This window comes from Pipistrellus kuhlii, unplaced genomic scaffold (assembly GCF_014108245.1).
Source record: "Pipistrellus kuhlii isolate mPipKuh1 unplaced genomic scaffold, mPipKuh1.p scaffold_m20_p_44, whole genome shotgun sequence".
Lineage (NCBI taxonomy): Eukaryota > Metazoa > Chordata > Mammalia > Chiroptera > Vespertilionidae > Pipistrellus > Pipistrellus kuhlii.
In genome coordinates, this window is record NW_023425545.1 from 3,129,705 (window position 1) to 3,152,901 (window position 23,197).

A 23,197-nucleotide genomic window follows, 5' to 3' on the forward strand; every position below is an offset into this window, starting at 1 on the left:
TGGCATTAGAAGAAGTTTGAGTTTTAAAATGTGGCTCTCCAAAGAAATTTCAATCGTTGCACTGTTTTTTAAAAAATATTTTTATTGATTTTTTACAGAGAGGAAGGGAGAGAGATAGAGAGCTAGAAATGTCGATGAGAGAGAAACATCGACCAGCTGCCCCCTGCACACCCCCTACTGGGGATATGCCCGCAACCAATATACATGCCCCTGACCGGAATCAACCCGGGACCTTTCAGTCCGCAGACCGACGCTCTACCACTGAGCCAAACCGGCTTCGGCTCAATCGTTGCACTGTTGACATTTGGCTCTGTGGACTCATGAGTTTGCCGACCACTGCCCCAGTGCTTTCGTGCCTGCCAGGGCCTCTGCGCGGGCAGCCCCCTCCTGGGTCAGGTGTCTGTCCACTGCCTCCGCTCAGCTGTTCCCTGTCTCCCTCCTCGGCCAAGGACCGTGGTTCGGTGCTCGTCATGTGCCTGAGGGACAGCGTCTGAACAGAACTGGAGGGACCACCATCTTTCTTTAATCCTCACCTGAGGGTGTGTTTTTACGGATTTGAGAGGGAGGGAGAGAGGAAGAGAAACGTCGATTGGTTGCTTCCCACACCCACCCCAACTGGGGTTCAAACCTGCAGCCTACGATTGTGCCCTGACTGGGAGTCAAATCTGCACCCTCTGGTGTCGGAACAACTGTGCCACCACCGAGTGCCCCAGCCAGGGGGGCACCAACACCTTCACTGAGAGGCAGCGGCGGGAGGCCAGGCTCAGGAGCCCCGAGCCCAGTACTTCATCCCTGCTCTGCCAGCAGCTGTGCAGCCTTGGGCAGCTAACCCACCCTCTCCGTGCCTCTGTCTTCTCATCTGTAAAACGGGGATAAGAGCACCAAACCCCTGGGGCAGTGCAGAAGGTTCACGGGGGTTACTACCGGCACAGCTCAGGGCAGGGCCTGGAAGCGAGTCATGGCCGGGTAAAAATCAGCTGTTTACATAACCACTGTTTACTCGAGACACAAATCACCACACAGCAGCCGAGGTGACGTTTGCCAGCAGGCAGTCGATGGTGCCGGCTGGACAGTCCCCTCCTGTTCAGACCCACATAGCCAGTCTGGACCTGCGCTCACCCCTCCCTCTTGGGCCTGTGTCTGCGTGCTGAGGCGCAGGGCCAGCACTGTTAGCCGTGCGATTAACAGGCATCGCCGGCCACGTCTTTGTCGGGGGGAGTTGGGATGGACAGGCCAGCCATCACCAACGGGGCCCGTGGAGGAGAGACAAGCTCCATGCAGCACCGTGGGGCTCGGGGCTGCAGCTTCCAGGGGAGAGGGGCCCAGGATCTGAAGGGGGAGAAATGACCTCAGTCCCTGGGAGGGGGCCATCAGGGAGAGCCCGTGGTGGGGCCTGGAGGCTCTCCCAGGGGTGAGAGCCTGTGTGCTTATTTTTTGTTTTTGTTTTTAAATATTTTTTATTTATTTTTTACAGAGAGGAAGAGAGAGGGAGAGAGAGTTAGAAACATCAATGAGAGAGAGAGAAACATCCATCAGCCGCCTCCTGCACGCTTCCTACTGGGGATGTGCTTGCAACCAAGGTATATGCCCTTGACCAGAATCGAATCCAAGACCCTTCAGTCCGAAGACTATCCACTGGGTCAAACTGGTTTCAGCTGTGCTTGTTTTTGTGTGTTTTTTTAATTAATTAATTAATTAATTAATTAATTTATTATTGGTTTCAGAGAGGAAGGGAAGAGGGAAAAAGAGATAGAAACATCAATGAGAATCATTGATTGGCTTCTGGGGATTGAGCCCACAACCGGGCATGTGCCCTGACCGAAAATCAAACCCGGGACCCATCAGTCCACAAGTCAATGCTCTAGCCACTGAGCCAAACCCTCCTGGGCCATGTAAGTGTTCATGTGAGTGCTCGGTGTGTGTCCTACACAGCCAGCGCCTGGCCCTTGCGGGCGGAACACTCTGGAACATGCTGATATCGCCCCCCGCTCGGGCTCTGCCTGGACAGAGGCAGCAGGGAGGGGGGGAGGGAGGGAGCCTGAAGGGCAAGCAGCCAACCCGGTGACTCATGGAGCAGAGGTGAGCACCCAAGCACGGCAGAGGGAAACGGAAGTGAGTTCACGCCTGCGAGCAGGCGCGGGCGAGGCCAGACTGAGCCCGCTGTGGGCCAGGGTCAGGGTCAGGCTGGGACCTAGCACCAACAAGCCTTTGCTCTGGAGGCAGCCAGCAGCCACACGGCTACTTAACTTAATTAAACAAGAAAAAGTAAAAACCCAGCCCCTCTGCCGCCTCGCTAGCCACCGGGACGGGACCGCACAGCAGAGTGTTTCCATCTTCCCGGAAAGCTCTCTGCGGCCCCTGGAGGGCAGGGTCTCGGCTGAGGGGAGCACTGGGGGGCATCTGGCCGTGCCCCATTATCACACCCTCCACATCGAAGGCGGAGGTCAGGGTGATCCTCGATGCCCTACAGAGCACAGGGCGGCCCAGAGTCGGCCCAGAGCACCCAGAACCTTAAGGCTGCTCTTCCAGGCTCCCACAGGGCTCTTTGCATACTGGCTCCTGGACCAGCTGCACCGCCTTCTGTACGATGCCAGGGGACCCTGGGAGTGGGGTGTGGTTGATGATAATCCATCTATAGTAATAAAAACGTAATAATTAGACTGGACAAAGCCGTGGCTGCAGAGCCTAGGCAGAGTGGTTAGGGACTTCAGGCAGGCAGGCAGAGGTGATTAGGGGGCATCAGGCAGGCAGGCCAGCAGTTAGGGGCATCAGGCAGGCAGGCAGGTGAGCGGTTAGGAGCCAGCGGTCCCGAATTGTGAGAGGGCTGGTGGGGGGAACATCCCCCAAGGGGTCCTGGATTGCAAGAGGGTGCAGGCCATGCAGCGGGACCCCCACTCCCCTCCCCTGCCCCCCTGCAGTATTTGGAGCACCGGGCCTCTCGTGTATCATATGGCTCATGAACGGTAACAAATGCACCACACTGTAAGGTGGCAGGGAGAACCTGGGGCTGAGGGTTTATAGGAACTCTGCGTACTGTCTTTTAACCTTTCTGGACATCCAAACATCTAAAACTGTCCTAAAGAAGTTTGTTTGAGCCGAAATCGGTTTGGCTCAGTGGATAGAGCGTCAGCCTGCAGACTGAAAGGTCCCAGGTTCGATTCCGGTCAAGGGCATGTACCTTGTTTGCGGGCACATCCCCAGTGGGAGGTGTGCAAGAGGCAGCTGATTGATGATTCTCTCTCATCGATGTTTCTAACTCTCTATCCCTCTCCCTTCCTCTCTGTGAAAAATCAATAAAATATATTTAATAAAAAAAAGAGAAGTTTGTTTGAAAAGTTTTAAAGAGTTTATTCTGTTGTAGACTCCTGGTTGTTACCATAACAAGGAAAGGTCTCCATTGCCCACTTGGAAGTCATTTTAACGAGGCTTTAAATCTGTCATCCCTTAGGACGGAAAGAATCCGTGCACACAAAACCTGTCTGAAGGGCTGCCTGTGGGGCAGGGAAGCGGATGGGGGATGAATGAGTAAAATATAAATAGATGAAATGAGAGAGGGCCTGACACCTGTGAATCAACGTCAGGTTCCAGGGCCTGAGGCGTGTAATGCCGACCTGACCCTGAGAGAGAAGGAACCGGCTGGGACATGGGCAGCTGGCAGGCATGCTTCCCGAGTTTCTGGTGAGCTTCTCTGTTAAAGGGGCTGGGCGGGAGCAATGGCCACAGTCCCCCCACCCCCACCCCCTCCCCCAGCCGGGCCTCCCGGTCAAAGGAAGGAAGCCCAGGGTCAGCAGGGAAGGGGAGCAGAGCGGCCAGACCAGCATTGCCCTGTGAAAACAGCAGTGTGGACAGGTGGCGATTTAAGAAACACCCAAACAGAACTGTTTTAAACACACAGAGGCCGAGGAAGCACAGAAAGAGGAGTGACATGGGGGAAATGTCCTCATACAAGGTTTCTGGGGCCTGTTAGGCCTAAAATCGCTCTCATTACCTGCCCTGACCCAGCCTTGTACCCCGAGCCCTGAGCACTCCCCATAGGGCGGTGCCAAGGATCAGCTCCCTTGACTGACGGCTTTTTAAAAATATATATATTTATTTATTTGTAATATATTTTACTGATTTTTTTTAGAGAGGAAGGGAGAGGGAGAGTTAGAAACCTCGATGAGAGAGAAACATGGATCAGCCGCCTCCTGCACACCCCCTGCTGGGGATGTGCCTGCAACCAAGATGTGTGCCCTTGACCGGACTCGAACCCGGGACCCTTCAGTCCACAGGCCGACGCTCTATCCAGTGAGCCACACAGGCCAGGGCTTGACTGCCTGCTTTGTTGGCGTTCCATTTTCTTGGAAATCTAGCGGCGGAAAGGGTGGGTGCGAGTATGTCCTACCCTTGGGCATCCTGGGCTCCGGTCAGAGCCAGCTAACCCTCCCGGGAGGGGGGGGGGGGTGCGCAAACTTAACCAAATAAAGAACAGGGCACCATTAAACTTGCACCCCAAATGGACAGAAATAATCGTTGGCTGTGCAATACAAACCCACAGGGAGCCCAGGGGCTGGGTGGGGAGGGAGCGGCGGGAGGAACTGCGATGGTGATGAAATAAGTGCTGTAAGCTGGGTGTGCGGATGGTTGCACAACTGTAAACACAGCCAGCGAGCTGCCCACTTCCTGCGAGCGAGCCTGACGCCGAGCTCTGCACCCCGACAAAGACCGCGTTTAACCTGGCGACCCCTTCCCCTAGCCCCGCGGGGAAAGGAAGGCCGGACCCACCCGCGGCCAGTGACCGGGGAGTGGGGTGCTGGGACCCCGCCCCGACCTCGGGTTCGAGTTCCCACGCCGCCTTCGGAGACCTCCGTGTGCCTGGACGGAAACCACTGGAGCCGCGATAGGGAGGGGCTGAGCTGGGCCGGGGCGCCTCTGGGCTGCGCGTCTCCCGAACCCTCCAGGCGCCCCCTCCAGGCGCCCCCTCCAGGCGCCCCCTCCAGGCGCCCCCTCCAGGCGCCCCCTCCAGGCGCCCCCTCCAGGCGCCCCCAAAGCACACGCCCGGCCCGGCCCCACCTGGGGAGCCCCGAACGCTCCGCCTTAAATAGACGTCGCTGGGCCCTGATTGGTCCATTGCAATCACGTGCTCAGCCCTCGCCGCGGCCGCGGCTTGCTGCGCGGTGATTGGTCCGGTCTGGTCACGTGGCGCGGGTGGGCGTGGGGATGCGGCCCGGACACCCCCCGCCTGGCTCCGGGCGGAGCGTTGACCTGTGAGCCTGGAGGTCACGTTGGATTCCGGTCGAGGGCACAGGCCGGGGTTGCAGGCTCCATCCTCAATCAGTGATTCTCTCATCGTTTATGTTCCTGTCTCTTCCTCTCCCTTCCTCTCTGAAATCAATAAAAATATATTTAACAAGAAAAGAAAGGACCCAGGATGGCACACTGGCTTCTTATAAGGTCTGTGCTTCGGACAGACTGGATACAAGGAGGCTCTGTTTCCCTTCTTATGAGCATTTCTAAAAAAAAAAAAATTCCCTTTATTTTTACTTGTGTAAATAGCCGGTCGTCTGAATTAAAATATTAAAAAATAAAAGGCACTATTTTGTCCCCTGGACTATCATGTGACCCCTGAGCCTCCAGGTCCCTTCCCTCTGAGAGCACAGGCCACTGAGAAAGTGGGGGCAGGTGTTGTGGGCCTGAGCCAGCTGGGAGGGGTGGGTTTGGGGGAAGGTCCTCTAGGGCCGGGAGGGGGAGCAGGTGCCTGTGCACTGGCTGCAGGTGGTGGAGGAGCACCTGAGTATGTTTCTGTGGGGGAGGCTGGGGAGGCTGTGGATGAAGGGCCGGCTGTGTGAGGGGAGGCTGGGCGGGGCAGGCTTGCCTGGGTCTAAGGTCTCCAGGGCCTTCTCCCACGTTGCCACGGGGTCTCCTGCCAGGGACGGCTCCTGTTCCTGTTTTTCCACTCTAGGCTGAGTCATTCTCCCTGACCTGCCTCTGACACGCAGGATCCCAGGATGAAACGCCCCTGACATCCGCGATAGTAACCTGGCCAGCACCCCCGGGGAGGGGAGGGGGCAGGCAGTGAGGGTGCCGGGGAGGGGAGGGGAGGGGGCTGGCAGTGAGGGTGCTGGGGAGGGGAGGGGAGGGGGCTGGCAGTGAGGGTGCCGGGGAGGGGAGGGGAGGGGGCAGGCAGTGAGGGTGCCGGGGAGGGGAGGGGAGGGGAGGGGAGGGGCAGGCAGTGAGGGTGCCGGGGAGGGGAGGGGAGGGGAGGGGAGGGGAGGGGAGGGGGCTGGCAGTGAGGGTGCCAGGGAGGGGAGGGGAGGGGAGGGAGGGGAGGGGAGGGGAGGGGAGGGGGCAGGCAGTGAGGGTGCCAGGGAGGGGAGGGGAGGGGGCTGGCAGTGAGGGTGCCGTGGAGGGGAGGGGAGGGGCAGGCAGTGTGAGGTGAGGGGTAGGGAGGGGAGGGGAGGGGAGGGGGAGGGGGCTGGCAGTGAGGGTGCCGGGAGGGGGGAGGGAGGGGCTGGCAGTGAGGTGCGGGAGGGAGGGGAGGGGGCTGGCAATGCGGGGTGCTTGGGAGGGGAGGGAGGTGGGCAGGCCAGTGCGGGTGCGGGGAGGGGGAGGGGAGGGGAGGGAGGGGCGTCTGGGCAGTGAGGGTGCCGGGGAGGGGAGGGAGGGGAGGGGAGGGGAGGGGGCAGGCAGTGAGGGTGCCAGGGAGGGGAGGGGAGGGGGCTGGCAGTGAGGGTGCCGGGGGAGGGAGGGGGAGGGGGGGGGGGAGGGGAGGGGAGGGGGCTGGCAGTGGGGTGCCGGGTAGGGGGAGGGGAAGGGGGAGTGGGGGGGGAGGGGCAGGCAGTGAGGGGTGCCAGGAGGGAGAGGGAGGGGGCTGGCAGTGAGGGTGCGTGGGAGGGAGGGGAGGGGCGGGGAGGGGAGGGGAGGGGGGGCTGGCAGTGAGGGTGCCGGGGAGGGGGAGGGGAGGGGGCTGGCAGTGAGGGTGGCTGGGAGGGGAGGGGAGGGGAGGGGGCAGGCAGTGAGGGGGCCAGGGAGGGTGAGGGGAGGGGAGGGGAGGGGGCTGGCAGTGAGGGTGCCGGGGAGGGAGGGGGAGGGAGGGGGCTGGCAGTAGGGTGCCGGGGGAGGGGCGGGGAGGGGAGGGGAGGGGAGGGGCAGGGCAGTTGAGGGTGCCGGGGAGGGGAGGGGAGGGTGGCAGGCAGTGAGGGTGCTAGGGAGGGGAGGGGAGGGGGCAGGCAGTGAGGGTGCTAGGGAGGGGAGGGAGGGGAGGGGGCAGGCAGTGAGGGTGCCGGGGAGGGGAGGGGAGGGGAGGGGAGGGGCAGGCAGTGAGGGTGCCGGGGAGGGGAGGGGAGGGGGCAGGCAGTGAGGGTGCTAGGGAGGGAGGGGAGGGGAGGGGGCTGGCAGTGAGGGTGCCGGGGAGGGGAGGGGAGGGGGCAGGCAGTGAGGGTGCTGGGGAGGGGAGGGGAGGGGGCTGGCAGTGAGGGTGCCGGGAGGGGAGGGGAGGGGAGGGGAGGGGAGGGGAGGGGGCTGGCAGTGCTGGTGCGGCTCAGGCCACGCCAGCTGAACGATGGGAGTGATAACATCAGACTCTAAACCCAGAGTCTTTACCTGGACCCGGAGCCCCAGCCCAGGTCAGCGGGCCACACTGCTCTCTTCTCGTTCAACATATTTTTATTGATGTCGGAGAGGGAGGGGGAGGGAGAGGGAGACAGACACAAACATCTGTGATGAGAGAGAATCACAGAGCAGCTGCCTCCTGCACGCTGCACGCTGGGGATGGAGCCCCCAGCCCTGGCCTGTGCCCTGACTGGGAATCGAACCCGGGCCTCCTGGCTCATAGGGCGGTGCTCAGCCCCTGAGCCACACTAGCCGCTGGCCAAGGAGCACAAGGTGTCCGGGGACAGCGCCTGAGGCCCTGAGCCTGTGTCTTCACGTCTGGGGTGTCACTTCTTACCTGTAGGAGACCTGCCTGCTCATGCCTCTCCTTATAGTTCCAGGAGCTCTCTCTCCTTGCCTTCTGTCCCCTCCAGCTGCTCACATCGCTGAATTTGGGGGGGGGGGTGCTTTCCTGGTCCCCAAAATCCCATCCTCTCAAGTTGTTTCTTAACCTGCCCGGCTGGCATGGTGCAGTGGTTAGCATCGATCTCTGAACCAGGAGGTCACGGTGCAGTTCCCAGTCGGGGCTCATGCTTGGGTTGTGGGCTTGGTCCCCAGTGTGGGGCGTGCCGGAGGCAGCCGATCCATGATTCTCTCTCATCATGGATGTTTCTGCCTCTCCCTCTCCCTTCCTCTCTGAAATCAATAAAACATATTTAAAAAAAATAAAGTTTCCAAACCCTGGGCCCCTGAGACGCTGTGGGGATACTCATTTCTCCAGGAGAGACCCTGTCAGTAGTCCCTGACCCTCGCTCAGCCCACGGGGAAGTCACCGTGAGGCTGGGAGGGGCTCCACCTCTTGTCCACGCCCTGCCTGCTCTGGGCCTCAGCTGTCAACAGGGGGCAGCAGGGCTCGGCCGTGGCGCTCCCTCCCAGGCCTGGTGTGTGGACAGGACACACAGGCTGCGCTGCTCCCCGCCTGCCCCTGCCTGGTCCTGCCACCAGGGGGCAGCTGGCCCCCTGCAGAGCCCCGGGCCCTGGGCTGCGTGGCCCCGAAGGGAGGCACTGGCCGCTTTGTACACCTGGATGGTCGAGGGCCCCAGGGCACCCACAGGGCATGGAATGACCTCACTCAGGACCCAGCTCAGCCACTCAGCCACCATGCGGGGTGGGGCCGGGCGCTGGGACACGGTGGGAGAGCTTGTCACAGCGGCAGGAAAGGCCTGGGCTGCAGAGGGAGCGGGGAGGGGACGCAGGAAGGCGTGGTGAGGAGGGGAGGGGAGGGTGGGGTGGGAGTCCTGGCACCGCAGGGCCCTGCCCTTGTTGGAGCCTTCCCCGGGCCCCCTGGAAGCGGCTGGAGAAGCCTCGGCCTCGCAAAGCTGACTCAGCCTGCAGGGGTCCTGGGGTCGCTGGGGGGCGCTGGGCAGAGATGCTGGGAAGTTCCCTCCGGACTTGAGGGGAGTGAGGGTGGCCTGTCCTAGGAGGGGGAGCCCCGAGGCGCAGAGGGTGTCCCAGGCAGTGGAGGCACCTGTGGCGGCGGTGGCTGGGGAGGTGGGGCTGAGGGAACAGGTCCGGGCCCAGGTTCTCACAGAGGCGCCAGGGGAGCGGATGTGGCCGAGTGCCACCTCCGAGGACAGAGACAAACAGGAAGCCAGGCCACAGGCCCTGCGTGTGGACTGGACTGGGGTCTGGCTGGCTGTCGCAGGGTCACCAAGGAGGCTGCGTCTCCTCTGGCCTCCGGCAGCCGCTCCCAGACCCACAGCAGGTCTGGGGCTTAGGACGCCGGCCACAGGCGCCTCCTGGGCCCCGTCAGCCAAGGCCGGAGCCCCTCAAGCACCCCGGCAGCCCTGGCCAGGGCGGCTCAGTGGATGGAGCATCGGCCTGTGGAATCCTGGGTTGGATTCTGGTCAAGGGCACGTGCAGGAGGCAACCAATCGACCTGTTTCTCTCACACCGATATTTCTCTCCGTTTTCCTTCTCTCGTCCACTCTTTCTAAAATTAATGGGAAGCTGAAACCGGTGTGGCTCAGTGGATAGAGCGTGGGCCTGCAGACTGAAAGGTCCCAGGTTTGACTGCGGTCAAGGGCATGTATCTTGGTTGTGGGCATATCCCCAGTTGGGGTGTGCAGGAAGCAACTGATCGATGTTTCTAGCTCTCTATCCCTCTCCCTCTCTGTAAAAAAAATCAATAAAATATATTTAAAAAAATAAAAAATAAAATCAATAGAAAACTATCCTCAGATGAGAATTTAAAAAATAAAAGACCCTCGCCCCTGGGCAGCTCAGGTCTGGCCCAGAGCCACCCCCCTAACCCCACACACTTTCTGGCATGTTCCTCGGGGCCTGCAGGCAGGGTTTGACCTTAATCAGCAAACCTCAGGATTGCACTGAGCTGTGAGCACTGAGCTGTGAGCACCCAGCGGGCGCCGCCCCCACCCCGGCTGCGGGGCCCTGGGAGCAGAGCCCTGGCTGGAGGGGGGACCCTGAGGGCAGGGCCTGAGACCAGCGGGAAGTGCCCCTGGGAGGAACTGCATTTCCTTCATGTGACCTCTGCCCTTTGCCCTCCTCTGTGCAGACAGACCTCCCAGCACACTGACTCGCCTCCTCCCTCTCCTGCAGGCCCCCTTCCTTCCTTTAGTCTCAGGCCCGTGGGACCACGAGGCCCTGGCTGACTGGAGCTTGTCTTAGGAACTAAGCCTGTGCAGGCCGGTCGAACCGGGGCCGTGTCCAGCCTGTGGGGTGCCGGCTCCAGGCCCTGGGAGGCAGCAGAGCAGAGGTGGAGGGACATCGGGGCCAGACGCACAGGCAGTGACCCCGAGCTCAGCACCACCCGAGTCCCTCGGTCCCTGGATAACCCTCTCGGGCAGCCACAGAGGGCCAGGTTCTACTTTTATTTATTTATTGTTAAATCTATTTTAACTGATATCAGAGAGGAAGGGAGAGGGGGAGAGAGCTGGGAACATCCATGATGAGAGAGAAATATGGACCGGCTGCCTCCTGCACGCCCCACACTGGGGATGGAGCCCACAACCCGGGCCTGTGCCCTGACTGGGAATTGAACTCTGACCTCCTGGATCCTGGGTGGATGCGTAACCACTGAGCCACCCTAGCCCGGCTCAGGTTCGGTTTTGCTAAAGGGGCTGCAGGGCCTGTGGCCTTGTGAGGACTAAACACATTCAATGGCCAGCGAAGCCCATAGCGAGGGGCTAGGTGGGGTGAGGAGCTGTGGGAGCCCCAGGCTGAGGGGTGTCCTCTGAGCAGGGAGGAGCCCTGCCTGTGACCAAGGGGCTTTGGGAGGCCCAGAATGCTGTCCACTCCCCACAGGATGACCCGAGAATCTGCAAAGGGATGCCCTCCACCAGGAGACAGGGCAGGAGGAGGAGGGGCAGAAAGAGTGGCGGGTGGTGGTCTGGCTCCGGGGCCTGGGCCCCTGGCGGGTGCGGGATGAAGAGGTTGGGGGAGGGTGAGCAGCGCCTGGGGTGGGGGAGGCAGTCGGGCTGAGGCAGGGCCTGGGGCGGGGCTGAGAGCACGAGGGGCCCAGCTGAGCCTGCGGTGGGACTGAGAGCTGGGGCAGGCTGCAGGTGGCTGTGGTTGTGGGAGTTCAGGGTGACTTACCCACGGGCTGCCTGACTTACCGGCTGTTGAACCGCAAATCAGCGCGCTGGACCAGACGCCTAAGGAGCCAGTTTGTTCAGAGTTATTGCGTGAGGTTCAGAGCAGATTTCTGAACCCCCCGAGGAGGAAGCATTCCCCTTTTGTGTCTTCCTTAGTCCCGGTGTAAGTTATTCTTACAGACAAGGTGCTGCTTTGAGTACATGTCCCATCTCCACCTGGCATCAACATCAGCGTCTCAGTCAGAGGGCTCGCTGGCCAGGCCAGACAATTTTTATCTTTTCTGTTCAAGCAGAAAACAACGTTGTTTCCCCGTCTAAAAACAACGGAGTCGACCTACAGCGTACGAGACCCAGAGGAACCGAGCAGTTCACACAGCAGTTTTTCCAAAGGGGGATGGCTGTGCGTCGGTGTGAGAGACCAGAGCTCAGGATGTGGTCCCAGCTTGTGTCACTGTGGGCGGCCCGGGCGGGGGGAGCACTGGGGGAGGGGGCTCCGGAGGATGGGGCTGCGAAGCTGAGCGCAGCCTGGGCGGATGTCAAGCCAGTGGGGGCGTGAGAAGTCGGGGGTGCTGCAGGCCCAGCAGCCTTTTCCTGCACCCCAACTGCAGCCTCAGGAAACCTCCTCGCCCCCCCCGCGGCGAGGCAGACAGGTGCCTGCGAGGAGAGGTCTGGGGCAGGGGCTGCCCACCCTGGGGGTGGGGCAGAGAGGGGCCCGGACAGTCTGAGCGTGGCCCCCTGTCTGCCCGAGGCCTTTCTCCTCCCAGGACATCTGGGCTCCCGCACCCTGAGGCGAGGGCTGCCCCCCTCCCCTCGCCCAGCCCGGCCGGCCTTGGCGTGGGCCTCGTGGACAAGAAAGGGGCCATGAACTCAACCTGCCAGGGTCAGGAGAGGCCTCGGAGGCGGCCTTTCCAACACAGAGACCAAAGCCACACGTAGGGTGGTCTGAACGGACAGCTTCTTGCCTGAAAGGGAGTCAGGCCGGAGGCCACACCTTCCTCTTCCCGGCCAGGACACACCGCTGCCCAGGGCGGGACCAGGAGCCTGGCGCATTCGCGTCCCGAACACCGCAGAGCCACGTGCTCCTTGTTGACTGTCCGATGCCCACCAGCATCAGAGAAGCTTTTCCTCTCTGTTTTAGTCGTTGGTGACAATCCTCACCTGGGCTATTTTCCCATTGGCCTTTAGAGGGGGGAAGGGCTGGGAGGGACAGGGAGACATCGATGGGAGAGAGAAGAGAGAGACACAGCCATTGGTTGCCTCCCACACATGCAATCAAGGTTCCTGCCCTTGACCGGGAATCGAACCCGGAACCCTTCAGTCCATAGGCGAGCCGGCGCGCCGTCCACCGAGCCAAACGGGCGAGGGCTCCGTTTTACTTTTCATCCACCCGAGGCTCCCTGCCCTGCTCCCACCGCCCTGCCCTCCCCAGCCGGCTCCAGGGAGCCGTCCGCCTCCGCCCTCGATCTGACGTGGAGGTAGGCCATCCCTGTTCGCAGTCCACGGAGACCTTGCTCCCCGCACTGTCACCCGTTTGGCTCCCATAAACTCGGAAACTATGGTGGCAGCCTCAACCCCTGAGGGCCTGCCAGGGCAGTGGTTGTCGAACCCATTGTCAACAGAGCCCAGTGTCAACAGCACAACGAGTGAGATTTCTTTAGAGAGCCAATTTTTTTAAGCTCAAACTTCTCCTAACGCCACTTCTTCAAAATAGACTCCCCTGTGGTATTTTGTAGAAGAGCCACACTCGAGGGGCCAAAGAGCCGCATGTGGCTTGAGAGCTGAGGTTTGCCAACTGCTGCACCAGGGCATCCAGAACCGGTGATTCTCATGGGCTCTCCCGCGCCCCCCCCCCCCCCCCCCGCCTCAATCTCTCCCCAACTCGGTCCAGGGCGGACTCCCTGCTCACGGCCACCCTTGTCCTCATCGCAGGAACAGCTGCTGCCTGGTGGGGTCACAGGGCTCCTGGCTCCCCACCCCCACCCTGAGCCCCCTGCCTCCCCCCCCCCCCCCCCCGTCTCTGCAGCCTTGGAGGTCGCCAGACACACCAGGTGCACCCCACTGCGCCGGCCGGCCCCGTGGTGCAGGGCGGAGGGCGGTGTGCGGGGTGCCTGTGTCCCCCTCCTGGTGGCCGGGTGGCAGGAATAGGCCTGAGGTGTGCACAGCGTGAAACTGCTGATGGGGGGCGGGTGCGGGAAGGGGGTCTGTGCATCCAAAGAGGAGGCAGTGAAAGGATGTAGCAGAAAACTGACGATTGTGTCAATTAATTTAAAAACATTATTTCCGGGGCTCTAAAGATGTGATGCTTTTATTTTATTTCTTGGTCAATCCTCATCAGAGGCTATTTTTCCATTGATTTTTAGAGAGAGTGGGAGGAAGGAGGAGGAGGAAGAGGAGAGAAACATCGATTGGTTGCTCTTGCTGTGGTGCCGACTGTGCATCTGTGATTTCCTTTCCTCCGCCAGCCCTTCCCTCTGGAGCTGAGCCCTGCCCTGGCTGCTCGGACCCGGGATCCCTGTTTCCTGCGGACTCGGCCTCCTTGCTGTTGGCCAGGCGGCTCCCCTGAGTCCCGAGGGGCCAGGTCTGGTTGAGGGCGGGCAAGCCTGGGTCAGGCCAGGTGGCTCAGCACACAGTCCACCCGCCAGGCGTGCCCGCTGCCCAGACCCCAGCTGGTCCGTGTGAGGAGAAGGGCGGCTTGGTCTCTGGCGGCTCCCAGGGGCCAGGGGCAGCCCACGGGGCAAGCAGGGCAGCCTTGAGGGTGTGAGGCAGGCACGGAGGGCTTCCTGGAGGAGGCGCCAGGGGCAGGCGGCCGGCTCACTGGCCGTGGTGGGGGACGGAGACGGTGTTCCGGCGGCTGCAGGACATGTCTTCGTAGATCACACACGTCGTGCTCTTGTCCGGCGCCGAGCACAGGTTCCTGATCTGCAGGGAAGCCTGTCTGTGTGGGCCGTGGGGGACCGTGGGGGGGCGGGGGGGTGGCCGTGACCTTGTCCCCAGGGACCGTGTTGGGGATGGGGCCTGGGCTGGCACCAGGGGCCCAGGTGACCACTTCCCTGTCCACTCCCACCTCGGACAGGTCCACACAGGCTCACACACTGATGTCATGCTCTGCACACACATGCTCACATACACACATACACGCTCACACGTATGCACACTTGGTCATACATGTGCTTCACCCCTTAGATGTCCGACCAGGACCCGGCCCAGCCCCTAAGCATCCTGTGCCCTGAGTCCTTAGGACTCCTGGTGGCTCCAGTTCCGGGGTTCCGCTCCCTCCTTGGTCCTGGGAGCCCCCAGAGGCCCTGATGGAGGGGACAGGGAGCCCCTTTTCTCCCCTCCCTGCTCCCGGGGCAGCCGGCTTGTGGGGACAGTGACAGTGAGGGGCATACTGACCTGCCTCCTCCTCCTCCTCAGCACACACATGGCACCCAGGCCCAGCAGGACCAGGAGGCAGCCCAGGGCCAGGGCCATGGGGAAGGTGAAGTGGGCCAGCTGAGTCCCGGGGCAGGCGCTGGCGGCTGGGGACAGTGTGGAGAGAGTCTGTGAGAGTCTTCAGGGCACAGGTGGGGGGAAGGGGAGGCAGACAGGGGCGAAATCCAGGAGGCCGCTGGAGGAGGCGGCTGAGGCTGGAGGGGGGGAGGGGCCCTGGGGGGGCAGGGAGAGCCGGGCTGGAGGCAGGGAGGGCGCTGCCTACCTGTCACCACCACCGTGGTGCCGGCGCCCCAGGCCTTCCCCTCCTCCATGACGGCCTCGCAGAAGTAGGCGCCCGTGTCCTCGGGCTGCAGGCCCTGCACGGTGACGGTCAGGCGGTCCGGGGGCCCCGAGAAGAGGACGCGGCCCAGGAACCGCTGGTCCACGGTGGGGGCGCTCTCCCCGTCATAGAAGGTCACCCCCAGCGTCTTCGGCACATGGCCTTGCCTCAGGTGGACCCCGAGCAGCGTCCCGTTGGTGTGGACGGAGCAGGCGATGCTGAGGGAGCCCCCCTCGGGGGTGACTGCGTAGAGGGGGGACTGCCACACCTCTGCGGAGAGGACCTGCCGTCACCGCCAGCCTGGCCGGCGGCAGGCGAAGGGACCCCGGACACGTCCGCCCAGGCCAGGCCCCTTGAGGGAGCCTGAAGCTGCTCCAGGCGCCAGCATGGGGTCGGGAGAGGGATGTTCTGGATTCTGAAGGGTCCCTCTCCCCGCCAGGGCCCGGCGGGCGGGGCAGCTGGAGCTTGTTCCTTCCTTCGGAGGAGCAGCCCTTTGCTGGGCGGCCTGACCCCTCCCTGGCTCTCCGGGTCTCTCTCTCCAACGGCAGCCCAGGGCCCGGCCGGTCGCTCTGCTGACCACAGGGTCGTCCTGGTACGTCCAGGTCCATCGCAGGGCAGGGCACGGACAAGAATCAACCAGTGCTTATGTGGAACAGCGAGTCCATGTTCCGCTCTCTCTCAAGTCAATCAATGAACGTGAACGTTTTAATTAAATGCAGCCCCCAGGACAGCTGGAGAGGGAGAAGCACCGACCGGCGGATCCTGCATGTGCTCGGACCGGGAACCAGCCACAGCCTTTTGGAGCAGGAGCCCCGCCTGGGACAACACAACCTTCTAACGGGATCCGAACCTCAGCATCTCCGTCAAATCTGCCACTTTCGGGAACACAGGGCTGTGCCAGCGAGGCCCACCCGCCCCTCGGGAGTCCCTTTGAAAGAGAAAGCCTGGCCTGGCGGTGTGGTTCAGTGGGTGAGCATGAACCCGGGCCAGGAGGTCACGGTTCCGTTCCCGGTCTCACCCCCCGCGCGGGGCGTGCAGGAGGCAGCCATCAGCGATCCTCTCATCTTGGATGTTTCTCTCTCCCTCCCCCTTCCTCTCTGACGGCAACAAGAACAGACGCTGCGAAGATAAAAGCCAAATGGCAGTCCCTCTGACGGGGCGCTGGCTCCCTGTGGATTCCACACTGAGTGTGGAAGGACCGGACACGGAGGGGAGACAGGACGGACGCAGCGCCAGGCCGCTGAGCCGCAGCCCCTGTCCAGGTGCCGGTGCCTGTGACGGCCCGGGTCCGAGGGAAGGGCAGGCCCCACCCGACCACCCTTCACGGGAAGGAGCGCCCTGGCAGGAGAGCAGGGGGAGGGAGCTGGGCCCAGGAGGACTGGGCAGGCCTTACCTCCGGCAGGCGGGGGGTCGGCAGCGGCCAGCACCAGGAGCATGGGGAGCAGAGACAGCCTGGGGGCCACGCTCCCTGCCATGCTGCCCAGCGGCCCAGGGGCAGGGGTAAGGCAGGGCCCCACGGGCGCAGCAGTGACTCTGTAGGTCCAAGACAGACACCTGCGGGTGCTGCCCCAAGCCCGATGAAAGGTCACTTCCTGGGTGGGCGGGGTGGGGCGGGGCTGGAGGCGCCAGCGAGGGGGTGGAGGTGGTGGGGCCTCGGAGGGCTTCCTGGAGGCAGGGCCCTGGAGGGGCAGGAACCTGAGGCCCTGGCTGGGCGGGTGGGCCCCTGCTGGGGGTGGCGGGCTGTCCTGGCCCTCCCCGGCTGCATCTCCTTGGGCACGTCAGGGGGACGGAGGCGGCGGGGAGGGGGCCCAGGGCCAGGAGGAGGGGCCCTGGTTGGGAGGGTCAGGCTCCTGTGGGCCTGGTCCTCGGGCCATCTCCTCTGAGGGCCTCGCTTATCCTAGAGAGCGGACGCCGGGGCTGTCCGGGAACAGACCCAGGAGACGGCCGCACACCAGGAGCAGCTCCTCCGCGTGTCTGGCCTTTAATCACCACAAGATTAATGTCGAAACCGTTTGGCTCAGTGGTAGAGCGTCGGTCTGCGGACTGAAGGGTCCCTGGTTCGATTCCGGTCAAGGGCATGTACATTGGTTGCATGCACATTCCCGGTAGGGAGTGTGCAAGAGGCAGCTGGTCGATGTTTCTCTCTCATCGACGTTTCTAACTCTCCCTCTCCCTTCCTCTCTGTAAAAAAATCAATAAAATATATTAAAAAAAAAGATTAAAACGACTTTTTTGTTCTGTTTTCCTTTTTGTTGTTAATCCTCACCAAGGATCCTTTTTCCATTGATTTTTAGAGACAAAGAGAGGGAGGGAAGGGGCGGGGGGAGAGAGAGAAACATCGGTTGGTTGCCTCCCGCATGTGCCCCGACCAGGCCCAGAACAGACCTGCACCCCAGGGACATGCCCCTGCCCTTGACTGGGAACCAAACCCGAGCCCCTTCGGTCAGCAGCCTGTGCTCCAGCCGCTGAGAAAACCGGCCCGGCCTCAGGGTGCCTGACTTCCCGAAGGCAGCGCCGCGGAAAAGTGCCACCTCCGGGGCCCCAGACAGGGGCCTGGCTGCCTGCCCGCTGCCTGGGGCAGCCACAGCCCCCCGGGGGCCCCACAGGCCCGCAGTGACCGAGCCTCTCAGCCCGGGTTCCGGGTTCGGGCCCTGGCGGCCGTGAGGCCGGTCCGTCTCCGTGGGGAGGGGCCGCACCCGCCTCCCTGATGCCTGAGGGTGAGACCCCCGCCCCCGCACAAAGCTTTTACTTATTCTCTTGTCTTTTAGCTTTTACGTGTTTTTCCATTTACAAAACGATCGCTGACGGTTCGCCCATCATGGTGCTTTATTTTATTCAAGAGCTGGGTGAGGGCGTGGCTCGGGGCCGAGCGGTGACCGGGAAACGGAAGGCAGGGCAGGGTTCCTGGTCAGGGCACCGGCCGGCGGTTCGGTTAGGCTCCAACCAGTGGGGTGTGCAGGCGGCAGTCGATCCATGAGTCTCTCTCATCATTGATGTTTCTCTCTCTCCCTCTCCTTCCCTCTCTGAAATCAATGAAATATATTTTTTAAAAGTTAGCCTCAGGGATGTTTTTCAAAGCACATGTACTCAGTAAAGATGGACTCCGTTCAGTGCCTGGGGGGGATGATGCAGGCGTGTGGCAGTGGTTTTGGGGTGGGGGACGGCCAGCGGACAGGGCAGAGGGGGGAGCGGTGGGGCCCACAGCTCAAGCCGCAGCGACCTGCCCACCTCTTTGCAGAGGGATGTGCGCCCCCTGGTGGTGGAGGCGGGCACACAGCATCTTAGGCCTCTAACGGCCCCACCTTGGCCTATCGACTGCCTGCAGGAGGGTCCCCAACCCTCATTCTTGCTCAGAGTCAAGCAGAGTAGGCCCAAGATCAACTCCAGACCGAACCTGGACATGCTGGAGGCACAGCTGGTCCCAGAAGGAGCCCCCTCCCCAGCCGGGAAGGAGGGGTGCCGAGGGGCTGTCCCCTGGGCGAGGGCTCTGGAGCTTGAGATGCTCACGTTTCAGGTGGTGAGAGGAGCCGGGAGGGAGGGAGGGAGGGAGGGAGCAGCTGAGCCCTGGCTTGGTGTGAGTGGCCAGCTGGCCTGCTCTCCTGAGGGACCGCCTGGGTGGAGGCCCTGCACAGGGCCAGGCCTCTGCCAGCCCACGGCACCGCCCACCAGACCGGGCAGGGGCACAGGCTCCACTGCTGGGGGGTCGGCCTTGGGGGGGGCTCAGGGCCTGGGTTCCGGGTGCCAGCTGGGCCTGCTTCCGCTCGGATGGGCACCGCCTACTCACCTGAGGAAGGAGGGCGGGCGTGAGCGATGGGGCTGAGCAGGCTCAGGCACACACGCGTGTGCCACGTGTCCTGGGTCTCATGGAAGTCCAGCTCCATACGGCCTCCAGGGTGTCCTGGGGACGGAGTGGGGGCCGGCAGCCGCTGGGGTCCTCTGAGACCCTGGACCCCCCTTCCCGCCCAGCCCACAGGCCACCTACGCGAACTGAACGTGCAGGGGGCGACCGCGGTCCCCACGCCAGCACTGCAGGCCTCCCAGAGCCAGGATGCAGAGCAGCAGCAGCATGGGGACCAGGATGAGGACCACACGCAGCCGCCCCGGGGGCGGGTCCTGGGCCGAGTGCAGGTCCTCGGCGCGGGGCAGGTCCTGGGCCGGGAGGGGGTCCTGGGCCGAGGGCAGGTCCTCAGCCCGGGGCAGGTCCTGGGCCGGGAGGGGGTCCTGGGCCGAGGGCAGGTCCTGGGTCCCTGTGGCGTCAGGAATCAGGGTGGCCACGGCCTCCTGGAACACCCCCAGGGGGACAGCACCCGGCCAGAAGCCCAGGGACAGATAGTGCCCAGCCCCTGCCCCCCCCCCCCACAGCTCTGGAGGACGACACCTACCCCAGGGGGGTGTGGAGGGCTGCTCAGGCGGCTCTGTAGGGAGATAAGGGTGGTCAGGGGGCCCCAGGGCCAGGGCTGGGCTCACTGCCCCCCAGGGCCCATGCCCCCCAGCGCCCCCTCAGGCCGCAGAAGGGGGGGGCTGTGGAGACTTCAGGCTGAGCAAAGGAAGAGGGGCGGGTGGTTAGGGGGACTTAGGGGGCGAGGGGCAGAGCTCCTGAGCAGACAGGACCGGGGAGGTGTCCGAGCATGATGGTGGTCCGGGAACCGAGGGGCTGGTGTCCAGGAGGTCACAGGGGGCACAGAGGTGAGGGAGAGGCGAGGGTTAGGGTGGGTCTCAGCTGATTGGTCCCATTTTCTCAGTGAACCAAAGTGGGCGGATCTTAAGGGAGCAAGGGGACAGGGCGGGCGGTGGAGAGGAGGCCACGGCGGGAGGCGGACAGTGTGTGGGGGGCACTGGACACAGAGAGAAATCGCAGTGACCGCGGGGACCGGAGGAGGGCCTCCCCAGCTCCGGGGAGTGCAGGCCCCGCTCCTCACCTGAAACGTTCAGGTAGGTGAATGATTGGTCTTTCTGGCACCCCACGAGGGTCCACTGGTACTGCCCCGCCTGGCTGGCCTGGGCTTTCTCTGTCACCATCCTCGCCGAGCCGCCCTCCACACAGAGCCGCCAGCCGCCCCGGGAGGAGCACCCCGGGGCCGCCCGGGCGAAGACCGGCCGGCAGGCCTCCCGGCCGGGGGCCCGCAGGCACACGCGGACTCTGAGGAAGGCGTTGGAGATGGTGCAGGTCATCTCGGCGGGCGCCCCGCTGGTCACCGACACGACGCCCTCCGTGCAGGTGGGGTGGTCCCAGGCTGTGGGGGGACAGTCACGCGGGTCGTCCCAGGCTGTGGGGGGACATTCACACGTTCACCCACAGCCCTCCCTGGGGCCACCGGCAGTCCCTGGGCCTGCACTGGCCTGGGTGTGCTCCTTCCCACACTGCCGCCCCCTGTCCCCCCGCCCCAGAGAGAGAAGGGGGGAGAGAGAGAGGGAGAGAGTGGGAGAGGGGGAGGGAGAGGAAGAGAGGGAGAGAGGGAGGGAAGGAGGGAAAAGGAGAGAATGAGAGGGAGAGGGAGAGGGAGAAGGAGAGGGAGAGGGAGAGGGAGAAGGAGAGGAGAGGGAGAGGGAGAGGGAGAAGGAGAGGGAGAGGGAGAGGGAGAGAGGGAGAGGGAGAGGGAGAGGGAGAGGGAGAGGGAGAGGGGAGAGGGAGGGGGAGGGGAGAGGGAGGGGGAGGGGAGGGGGAGGGAGAGAGGGAGAGAAGGAGAGGAAGAGGAAGAAGGGGAGAGGCAGAGGGGAAGGTGGAGAGGGGGAGGGGGAGAGGGGGAGGGGGAGAGGGGGAGAGGGGGAGAGGGAGAGGGGGAGGGGGAGGGGGAGAGGGAGGGGGGGAGGGAGGGGGAGAGGGGGAGAGAGAGAAGGTGGGAGGGAGGGAAAAGGAGAGAAGGAGAGGGAGGAGAGGGAGAGGGAGAGGGGGAGGGGGAGGGGGAGAGGGAGTGGGAGGGGGAGAGGGAGCGGGAGCGGGAGAGAGAGACAAGAGGGAGAGGGGAAGAGGGAGAGGGGGAGAGGGAGGGGGAGGAGAGGGGGGGGGAGACAAGAAGGAGAGGGGGAGGGAGAGGGGGAGGGGGGGGAGGGAGGGGGAGAGGGGGAGGGGGAGAGGGGGAGAGGGAGAGGGGGAGGGGGAGGGGGAGAGGGAGGGGGAGAGGGAGGGGGAGAGGTGGAGAGAAGGTGGGAGGGAGGGAAAAGGAGAGAAGGAGAGGGAGGAGAGGGAGAGGGAGAGGGGGAGGGGGAGGGGGAGAGGGAGAAGCAGAGAGGAAAAGGGGGAGGGGGAGGAGGAGGGGGAGAGGGGGAGGGGGAGAGGGGGAGGGGGAGAGGGAGGGGGAGAGGGGGAGGGGGAGAGGGAAGGGGAGAGGGAGTGGGAGGGGGAGAGGGAGCGGGAGCGGGAGAGAGAGACAAGAGGGAGAGGGGAAGAGGGAGAGAGGGAGAGGGAGGGGGAGGAGAGGGGGAGGGAGACAAGAAGGAGAGGGGGAGAGGGAGAGGGGGAGAGGGAGGGGGAGGGGAGGGGGAGGGAGAGAAGGAGGGAGGGAGGGAAAAGGAGAGAAGGAGAGGGAGTAGAGGGAGAGGGGGAGGGGGAGGGGGAGGGGAAGGGGGAGGGGAGGGGGGAGGGGAGGGGGAGGGGGAGGGAGAGAAGGAGAGGGGGAGGGAGGGAGGCCGGACTCACTTTGGGCCCCAGCGCCCTGGGAGAGGAGTGTGAGCAGGAGGGCCCAGAGCAGCATCGTGGGGACAGGGCAGGTGCTGAGGTCTAAGGGGCCAGCAGGACCTGAGGCCTCATTGGTTCTCCTGGAGGAAGGGAGCCCTGGTCACGGGCTGCAGGGCCGGGCAGGCGGGCCCGGCTCCTGACCACGGTGCGAGGCCAGCCCCTCCCCCTGGGCAGCGGGCCCTCCCCCCTCTCGCTGTCAGACAGGGGAGCGGCCTGGGGTTCACCCTGCGGGTCAAGAATAAAACTCGCCAAGTGCCGGGGTGTGTGTGTGTGTGTGTGTGTGTGTGTGTGAGATGGGGACGCTCGGCCTCGGAGGGCCTGGCCTGGCCGCACCCGCCTCCGTGGACGCCGGCCCAGCCACCCCGCGGCCCCGCGCGGGCGCCGGACACCGGGCTCAGGTGCGGGAGTGCCGGCAGGGACCGGAAGCTTCTTCGCCGACGCGCCTCCTGTGGAACAAGCGTCCCTGTGGCCGCGGGGAGGGCACAGTCCCCCGAGTGCTAAGAACTAGGAGAGCCGGCGGCGTGGCTCTGGCTGAGCACCGACCTGTGAACCGGGCACAGGCTCACGCCCTCTCCCTGCCGCTCTGAAAACAATACAAATATGTTTTAAAAATAAATCAATCAAAGGGATTTAAAATGGCTTGTCAGGCCGTTTGTTGACCTTTGATATTATAAAAAGCGCCTTTTGGGGGGCAGGCAGGGCAGAGGGGGTCGCGGACGGTTGGTTCTGTCAGAGGATTCCTGAGGGCCCCCCCACCCCCACCCCCGTCCCTCAGGAGCGGCTGGTGTTAGCGCGTTTGCGTGTGTGTTGCCACAGGGCGAGCCGCACGGACTAAAGTCCACTGAGGGTGCCAGGTCAGCCCCGGCTGCACGCTGTCCAGCCCTGCAGCCTCCCGCGGTTCCCTGCGCTGACCTCCCCCTCCGCCCCGGGCGCCGTGCTGGCCCCTCCCCAGCCCCGCAGGCGCCCATCTTTTCCCGGGAGCTCGCTGGCCCGGCCCTGGGTTCTGTGCGGATTGTTTGTGGAGGTGTGGATTTGAGAGAGGAAGGGAGAGACACCAGCTTGCTGCCTTTCTTTCTGGGAAAGGGAAGGAGGAAGGAAAGGCTGGCAGCGCCCAGAGGGACAGCACCCCCCTGACCAGGGATCGAGCCCACAACCGTGGCAAAGCTGGACGGTGCACTACCAACCGAGCTACCCAAGCCAGGCAATCACTGTTCTCACCCTGGAAAGGTCTGACCCAGAACGTGACGCTGCGAGGCCCCCGGCCCACAGGCCTTGCTGATCCTGGTGGTCTTACCTGCACCCCTGGCCGGAGCCCTGGCAGCAGCTGAGAGGAGACGCTGCCTGACCTGTGCCCGGGAGGCAGGCCCTCAGGTGAGGCAGGACACCATGCACCCGCTCTCCCCTCCGGCCGCCACCCAGGCCTGGAGGAGCCAGGCAGCCCTTGGGCCCAGCCTCCCTCTGCTCAAGAGCGGGCCTGGGGCCTCTGAGCCCGGAGCCCCCACAGGCCAGCGCCCGCCCCCGGGGAAGCCTGGCTCGGGGAAGCCTGGCCCGGGCACCACTCCTGCACTCAGACGTGGAGGGCTCCTG

General features: G+C 63.6%; 2 protein-coding genes across 4 annotated transcripts; both read right to left on the reverse strand.

The window, feature by feature from the left end:
* Positions 1-13,527: 13,527 nt before the first annotated feature.
* On the reverse strand, positions 13,528-16,628 carry CD7 (CD7 molecule). 2 transcript variants are annotated; one of them, XM_036412346.2, is made up of 4 exons: positions 16,328-16,628; positions 14,878-15,204; positions 14,587-14,723; positions 13,528-14,106 (listed from the first exon to the last, which is right to left on the reverse strand). In XM_036412346.2, exons 1-4 carry the CDS (start codon positions 16,407-16,409, stop codon positions 13,789-13,791), a joined length of 864 nt encoding a protein of 287 aa, XP_036268239.1. In that variant the 5' UTR covers positions 16,410-16,628; the 3' UTR covers positions 13,528-13,788. The 2 variants fall into 2 exon arrangements, with proteins under 2 accessions (XP_036268239.1, XP_045428271.1); XM_045572315.1 differs by having other exon boundaries at positions 13,977-14,106; positions 14,587-14,701; positions 16,328-16,511.
* A 1,114-nt stretch (positions 16,629-17,742) lies between these two features.
* Positions 17,743-21,688, reverse strand: SECTM1 (secreted and transmembrane 1). Of its 2 annotated transcripts, none has more exons than XM_045572308.1 (6): positions 21,580-21,688; positions 19,854-20,203; positions 19,317-19,349; positions 19,138-19,181; positions 18,917-19,065; positions 17,743-17,947 (listed from the first exon to the last, which is right to left on the reverse strand). In XM_045572308.1, exons 1-6 carry the CDS (start codon positions 21,624-21,626, stop codon positions 17,770-17,772), a joined length of 801 nt encoding a protein of 266 aa, XP_045428264.1. In that variant the 5' UTR covers positions 21,627-21,688; the 3' UTR covers positions 17,743-17,769. The 2 variants fall into 2 exon arrangements, with proteins under 2 accessions (XP_045428264.1, XP_045428265.1); XM_045572309.1 differs by lacking the exon at positions 17,743-17,947 and adding an exon at positions 18,541-18,718 and having other exon boundaries at positions 19,854-20,201; positions 21,572-21,679.
* Between the last annotated feature and the right edge of the window lie 1,509 nt (positions 21,689-23,197).